Genomic DNA, 8,666 nt, shown 5'->3' with positions numbered 1-8,666 from the left:
AAAAAATAATCCGTTAGCGAAAGTGGTTTGTTTCTTCCACCTTTCGGATCTAGTGCTTTTTGTCAAAAATTATAAGTTATGTTCCAATTTCTTAATACGTTAGTCCACGATTCTCGACTTATTTTCAGCCATCGAATGGCTGTTTTACACTTCGTCTTCCTTTATTAAATATAATTTGACAAATTAGTTTACCAATATTCTATTAAAAATGACTCAATAATTAATCATTATCTAAATCAATAAATTTAAATACCTTTAGATGTACTTGTATTAATAGGCACATTTTTATTATTATCCGTAGAATCTAAATTTATTAGTTAATTTATCAATTAATTTTACTCTTATATTTTTTTTATTTGGACCATTTGCAAACGGCTCGTATGCATATGTAGTTTATAATATATTTTCCAAAATAAACATTACTTTATTACTCGTATTAATTTTAATTATTAAATTTTAAAACTAAATAAGTAAATTTTATTAATGTGCGGTTCGAGAATAGCAGGATGCAGCAGAAAGCGGCATCCATGGATTCGAGTGACTCGATATTCCGGAAAAGGAATGTAGCATGGTAGCAGCAGCAGCAGGAGCAGCGACAGCAATCGGTGAGTGAATTTTTATCATGTATATGTGGAACAAAATGATATGTGATAAACGTGATGCGAGATAAAATATTGGTTCTGTTTCTTGCTATATCTGTACAGTGTCAGTATTGCACATTTATAGAACACAATTATGCACATTTGCATAAAACAGATTTAAAATATGAATGCATATAATTGTAAAATTTACGGGTATAGCATGAAACAGAACCAAATAAACGTGGACATAGCATAGAAGAGACTCAAAAAGTTATGCACATTACCTACGGGATTCATAGATATTTGACTAGATAGTTCAATGTCCACATTTTGTGCACATAGAGGCGCTGATAGATGAAAACACCTAAAATGACGCGATAACCGCTCTAGGTTCCTCTTTGCTGAAAGCTTTTTAGTTCGCGTTTACATTGAAATAACACGAATAGAGGATTTATCTGCACGCGGAGTCCAATAGCCGTTGCGCAATTGGTCCAGTTTCATCGAAACACTCGTTTCTATTTTGATGCAAATTTAGAATATTTATAATTTTATTGATTAAAGCCTTCGGCACACGATACGATTTTTCATGCTAGATCGCATACGAGGCATCTTAATACGTATTTACTACGTATTGGCTGATGATTGATGACAATCATTTAGGCCAATCAGGACATGTATTAAGGTCGGTATTTATAGTCGGGTCATATATTTAAGATCATCATAAGTACTTAAGATACTGTCATCAGCCAATTATAGAGCCATATTAGCTAAGATATTACTTGAGGCGATTTTGAAATAAGATTTGATTATAAATATCGGCCTAAGGCCGGATTTACAATAGGTGTAGTAAGCCTTATGCCATAAGAAATTGACCAATTATAATCGAATATGAGAAGAATAAACGAATATAATTGGTTAATTCCTTATGGCTTAAGACCTACTACACCTATTGTAGATCCGGCCTAAGGGCTCTGGCAGACCAGCGCGATTTCCGTCGCGCGATATGGGCGTACAGAGATAAGTGGAAAGGCGGTCGCTCATTGGACATCGCGCGTCGCGCGCGCAGAATCGCGCTGGTCTGCTGGAGCCATAAGACGCTTTGTGTGCGATCTAGCATGAAAAATTGTATCGTGTGCTGAAAACTTTATTTCAAGACCGTCTGAAGTAATGTCTTAAGATGCTAATACGGCTCTGTGATTGATTGATAGCATTTTAAGATAGTATTTAAAATGATCTTAAACATAAGATGAATACCGGCCTTAGATCGGATTTACAATAGGTGTAGTAAGCTTTAAGCTATAAAAAAATCACTAATTATATTCGATTATTCTTTTCGCATTCAACTGTGATTGGTCAATTTTTTATGGCTTAAAGCTCATAACACATATTGTGAATCCGGTCTTATTTAACATGTTTAACTGTTCTCTGTTTTTTTATTATTTATTGTGTTTATGTCCTAAGATTACATTAGTACTTATTCTGTCGTCAGCCATCATATATGCATGTTTTTATTTCTTTATTGAACAACGAGAAAATAAAGTACTATAAACCATGCAGAATGAAGCAGAATGAAGATTAACTAATAAATAATTGTTAATTAGCTATTGCTACATAAATCAGTATCTTTTTATATGTGCGCAATATTAAACAAATTTTTATCTTACGTATACTTTTATATGTATTACAATCTTAATCACAAGAACTTCTTTCCTTTACTTGAATATGCAGAACTTAAAATTAATACAGTTAGTATCATATAAATTTTATTCCTTTTACATATACATAATGTTACATGTTATCATATTAAAAGATAATATCATTTTTTTAATAAACTTTATTATATAAACATGATTGATAAGAATGTTTCTCGAAAGCTAGAACCTAAGTACATAAAAAGCGCACGCGTGTAGAATCATATATTGTATTCTCTTCAATGCATCTGTAATATACTGTTTAAAATATTAATGTCATTTGTTGAATCTAAATAGTCAGTCATCCTGTGTTTTGAAAAAAAGCATGGCCATAATCCAATTGTGATAAACTTATGATGGTTAAAATAAAAAGTATACTTATGTTTTAACATTTGAGAAACGTTCTGATCGATTATTATATTCAATAAAGTCAGTCATTTACATGTAAATCCTGTCGGCTTTTATGGACAATTTCTTTTATATATATTGAATTTATTTTATTAAAGCTTTTGCTCAAATCACAAAATTATCTTATTTGCTAAAAATAAATTTTATCTTCAGAAATTTTGTTATCTATAAATTCTCTGGCAAAAATAAAAATCAGAATGTCAAATGTAAGAAGAGAGTAAAAAATTGTTAACAATTTTAGGAAAAGGTTAAATTAAATCGTAAAAGCATTTTAAAAAGTAAATGCTCTAATCTTTATTTTCGCCAGATTTACAGCCTATCCACTTAGATGGACATTTATTTAGTTATCACTATCAAAAGTGATTTTATATTTATTATTTCAACCTTGCAATCACTCCTAATATCAAGATTTATATATCCCTAGTAATACACCATTAGTTACAACATCTGAAAGACTGCTAGTTGAATCAGCTCGAACATATGGATCACAATGAAAAGTTAAGACTGGATGATGCCTCAATGTATATGGATGGTTATGCATTGAACTATCCGCAGCTTTATGTATTCTGGAAAAAAAAAAAATAATTATTAAACTTTGCTATAAATAGAACATAAAAAAAATTTCTATGTTTAATTTATTTAAAAAAAGTACCTTTGATGGAATACTGTTTCTTGGCTATCTATGCCTAGAAAATTAAGGACTTGCTGTTTTGTTGCCAACAAACTGAGCATCTTTTGTATATACAATTCTAAAGCTGCTCGCCGTTGTTCCAATACTTTTGGCTGCGAGTTCCGTACTCTCTTTGGTGGAAATGGTGCAATATCTAAATTATCTTTCTTCAACTAGAAAAATAAAAAATAAAAAAGAATAAATTTTCTTATATTATAACGCTATTATTTAATAAATACAAAATATTTTACAAAAGTATATCTTAAAATAGAAACATTATAAAAAAGAAGTAATCTGTCAACATCACTTTATAACAAAAATTACAATATTATTTGATACCTAGTTTATATTTGTAACATAATAGTAAGCGAATATTAGTGGCAGTAGTTTAACTGATTTATCAATGGAAAAATTAAACATTAAGTTTGTATTCTGTCAGTAGAACTTGTGGGTATAAATTAATATAAACTACAGGTTTTACATAGAGATTAAGTAGAATCTGTCATTTTAACAAAAAAAGTTTGTTTTTGACAGATTTGATTATTAGAACAGAATTATTATATATATAAAACATTATATTAAAAACTTTTATGGAACGTAGGTTTGTGGCTTTTTATATCAAACCAGGAAAATTGAGAACTTATTACCTTGTTGCTAATAAACACAACATTTTCAATATACGTATTGCCAAGAAATTGTTTTGTGTTGTTTTTCAATCTCCGAAATACTACTGATTAGCTTAGCTGTTGAATATCAATATCTCAATTAATGAAATTATAATTCAATTACTATTATTAGTCAAGCTGCATAGAATCAAGTCACAGAATGTAATGGAATGTTTCAAAATTGAATAACAGTGTTACTAAGGGATGAAGAAACAAGGAAAAAAGATTTTGTTGCTTAATTAACATCGTGGACAATCTTCATATTATAGAAATCATTGGCGGTGGCATTTTTTTTTTAATCATATCACATGGGTGACCATAACCTTCCATACTAACCTTACGATGTAATGCACTAAATTCACTGTATCTTTTCTCAATGGAATATCGGGCGCCAGTTTTCGACTCCAAAATCTCGATGCAATAAACATAATAGGGCTTGCCATGTGACACATCAGCTAAACGATAACCATTGATGAGAACTTCGTACATTGCATCATTGACAATTTTCAGAAGTGACACTTGATAAATATGTCAATAAGTATGACTTATAAAACAGTACAAGGATACTGTTCTACAGAAATAATTATTCTTGAATTAATTAATCTAGAGATTTCACGAAGTCTGATGAAAGTCCAAACAGAAAGGAACCTTCTTCTTTTTCTTCTTTTTCTTTAAGGCTCAATGGATTTCCCTCCAGGGACAAAGTACCACGATTTAAAGTATTTTTAAATCTGTAGAATGAGGGCAACTACAAACTTTTGGTGTGTAAAAGAGAGGAACCTGAGAGCGGCAGAGAGCGGTCATCCCGTCGCTTTAGGTGTTTTCATCCATCAGCGCCTCTATGTGCACAAAATGTGCACGTTGAACTATGTAGTCAAATATTGATAAATCCTGTAGGTAATGTGCATGACTTTTTGGGTCTCTTCTATGCTATGTCCATAATTATTTAGTTCTGTTCCATGCTATATTTGTAAAGATTTCAACAAATAGCAAAAAAGCATGAGAGTAATAAAACCAGAAGTTCAAAAATCAAATAATTTAACGTCAATCTTAAAAAAAAAAAAAGAATGACTATTTTTAATCAACTGGCAAACAATCTTGAATTAGCATATCCTCTTATAAAATAGCCATGTAACCCTAAAGTTGCCTGCTAATCGCGATTGCATTGTTGCCTCTTTATTCCGATCGCGATTGGCTGTCTCGCGCTTGACTCGCTTCGTTCGTGTGTGAAGTTTGACAGTTTATATAGTTGACAGTTTTTGACAGTTTGACTGTTTAACGAGAGACGGAAAGACACAAAAAGAAGCAAGAAAAATACCGGGAAAAAATTACTTAGACTGGAAGATTATAAAATAGCAGAGAGTATTTGTTTTGAATTGCAGATACGTTTAACTGATGCTTAACAAAGTAAGTTGAAATTTAATACAATATATTATGACATATTTAATTTAATATAATAATATTATGATATAACCATTTTTGTATCACCATCGCTGTTAGAAGGGTAAGGAAGAGACGTTGGACGCCACGACAGAAACACGTATTTATCAAGTAATTCTTAATTATCTTAATTATTTTTTTTGCCAATACATTAAATATAATTATAATTTTTTTATTTGTATTGATTAAAAAATTGATATATTGTTATGTAAATGTATGTATATTAATTAAGTTCTTATTATAATAAGTTTAAATATATAGTTGACAATTACAGGCATTACTGCTAAAAATATTGTATGGCGAATTAAATAACCTCGCAGTTGAGAATATAAAATTAAGAAAAAAAAATTGTGTGGTACGAAAAAAAGAGAGAAAGAGAGAAAGAAACGGGAAACAAGATAAGGATCGGGATTAAAATAAGATAAGAAAAAAGAAGGTATAAATATTATGTTATTGATATTGATAAGTATACAAGAATATAATTAATGCTACTCGAACATGTTAAGTTTTTGTTTCAATATTTATAATTGGTAAACATTTTCATTTCTTAAATAATTTTCGAATAAATTTTTATTCTTTGGAGGATTTTTCGAAGTTTTTTAAATATATTTGATTAATTTTATTGATCTTGTACTGATTTTTGAATGTGTATGTACTTGACGTTTCTTTTTTACTTTTATAAGGTAAAAATATATTTTGGTTATATTTTGGTAGAATTTATCTTCTTTTTGTAAAAATCAAGTGATAGTTTGTTCCTTACATAATTTTATTTAAATTGATTTATTTATTATACATTATTCATTTTTTAATTATAAACATATGTAGATGTACGTAACATTATTAATATTTATATTGAATATACATGACTATACGGCAATCATATTTGTTAATGCACATATGTATAAATTTTAATAACAATATTAGTAAAACACAATATAAACACAACAAATAACATTAATATATGTATAAATTTTAATAACAATATTAGTAAAACACAATATAAACACAACAAATAACATTAATATAATTAAAATTATATATGTATATGCATGTATACAGGGTGACAGCTAACCGGCAGCCAATCTGTAATAGATAGATATATGTATATATATATATATATAGATATACTAATAGATAGATGTATACAAATATACTAATAGATATATTAATATACAAATAAACGTAAATATATATATATATATTTATGTTTATTTCTATATTAGTATATCTATACATCTATCTATTAGTATATCTATATATATCTATCTATTACAGATTGGCTGCCAGTTAGCTGTCACCCTGTATATATGTATATACATATATAATTTTATTTATATTAATGTTATTTGTTGTGTTTATATTGTGTTTTTACTAATATTGTTATTAGAATTTATACATATGTGCATTAACAAATATGATTGCCGTATACATGTATATTCAATATAAATATTAATAATGTTATGTACATCTACATATGTTTATAATTAAAAAATGAATAATGTATAATAAATAAATCAATTTAAATAAAATTATGTAAGGAACACTATCACTTGATTTTTACAAAAAGAAGATAAATTCTATCAAAACCTTATAAAAGTAAAAAAAAAACGTTAAGTACATATACATTCATAAATCAGTCGAAAGATCAATAAAATCAATCAAATATATTTAAATACGTCATATATAATTATATCTAAATTATTTCTTCATAAGATAATATTAATGTGAGTTTTTAATTGCAATCAATCCAATTAAATCGCTACATTCAATTTTGAAATATCAAGATTTCTTTCTCGTAAAAGTTCAATAACATTATTTTCTTCAGATCAGATTCATATGTAATATACACACATGTAAATCCAGTTTGCCATTCAAGAGGCTTTACAATGTGCCTACATACAATTTCATTTTACTAAAACAAAATTATTATGTATAATGTAAATAATGAATTTACGAGAAAGAAATCTTGATATCTCAAAATTGAGTGTACCGATTTAATTGGATTGGTTGCAATTGAAAACTCACATTAATATTATTTCAGGAAAACATAATTTAGATATAATTATATATGACGTTATATATAATTATATGTAATTATATATGATTTATATATACCAGCATATATAATTATATATAAATTATTTATGGGCACTATATATAATTTATATATAATTTATATATATTTATATATATTTTTATATATGGACTCCATTGTTCTTGCCGGCTTATATCTGAAGAAATGCAAATGCTTTATATGATTATATATAATAATATCAGGTCATATCTGATTGTACCTATTGAAGTTGAGTAATCATATATAGATATATATATATAATCCTATAAAGTCATATATAGTTTCATATATGAAAGAATAAGAACAACTGAGTCTATATATGAATCTTTCCGAGAAAAAATAATTATATATAATTATATCTAAATTATTTTTTCATGAGATAATATTAATGTGAGTTTTCAATTGCAACCAATCCAAATAAATTGGTACACTCAATTTTGAGATATCAAGATTTCTTTCTCGTAAAAGTTCAATAACATTATTTTCTTCAGATCTTCAAATGACATTATATACAATCATATAAAAAAATGGCATTACACAATCGTATACGATTGTATGTAACCATATATAAACATATATAACCACATAGCCATATATAATTATATACAACCACATATAATTATATATAATCATATATGATTATATATAATTAACATTATATACAATCAGATTGTATGTAACCATATACAGATATATAAATATTTATATATAAATAACCATATATAGATATTTCTAATGAGTAAATCATAAAAATAGTGGCAGTCCTCTTCCACATCAGACAGGAACAAGAAGCTAATTTTTGCTTGCCTTAACCACGCTACGAGTGATCTTTATGTAGCCGATCGACTGCACTTTGCTCCTGAGAGAGTACGCCGCCTATCGACGGCGCCGCGCTCTAACTAGCGGGCAAGTCTGCATATCTAATTGTATATGGCGCCATATATAATGCTATATATAATTATATATAGGATGCTCACATAGCATTATATCTGGCGTCACATACAATTATATAAAATTAGATATGGTGCTATATCTGATTATATATGGACCCAGATTAGCCACATTAATATATATGGCTATATATGACTATATAGTTGTATATAATGCTATATATAATTATATACAAAATGCACTACT

At 27.8% G+C, this 8,666-nt stretch overlaps 1 protein-coding gene across 1 annotated transcript; it reads right to left on the bottom strand.

The window, feature by feature from the left end:
• Nucleotides 1-2,080: 2,080 nt before the first annotated feature.
• Nucleotides 2,081-4,807, bottom strand: LOC105834427 (sorting nexin-24). Its single transcript, XM_012676901.3, has 3 exons — nucleotides 4,352-4,807; nucleotides 3,333-3,523; nucleotides 2,081-3,246 (listed from the first exon to the last, which is right to left on the bottom strand). The coding sequence occupies exons 1-3, from the start codon at nucleotides 4,502-4,504 to the stop codon at nucleotides 3,084-3,086; spliced, it is 507 nt and encodes a 168-aa protein (XP_012532355.1). The 5' UTR covers nucleotides 4,505-4,807; the 3' UTR covers nucleotides 2,081-3,083.
• Nucleotides 4,808-8,666: the final 3,859 nt, after the last annotated feature.

The sequence above is a fragment of the Monomorium pharaonis genome, chromosome 6 (assembly GCF_013373865.1).
Source record: "Monomorium pharaonis isolate MP-MQ-018 chromosome 6, ASM1337386v2, whole genome shotgun sequence".
Taxonomy (NCBI): domain Eukaryota; kingdom Metazoa; phylum Arthropoda; class Insecta; order Hymenoptera; family Formicidae; genus Monomorium; species Monomorium pharaonis.
The sequence above is the reverse complement of the archived record's forward strand: the minus strand, read 5'-3'. Positions and strand labels throughout refer to the sequence as shown.

What these genes read in the sequence shown, in the direction of transcription:
- LOC105834427 (XM_012676901.3), bottom strand. Translation starts at nt 4,504, where the DNA reads ATGTACGAAGTTCTCATCAATGGTTATCGTTTAGCTGATGTGTCACAT. An exon ending in TTAGTGCATTACATCGTAAG is followed by an intron (nt 3,524 to 4,351) that starts GTTAGTATGGAA and finishes TTATTTTTCTAG; the next exon opens with TTGAAGAAAGATAATTTAGA. An exon ending in GAAACAGTATTCCATCAAAG is followed by an intron (nt 3,247 to 3,332) that starts GTACTTTTTTTA and finishes TTTTTTTTCCAG; the next exon opens with AATACATAAAGCTGCGGATA.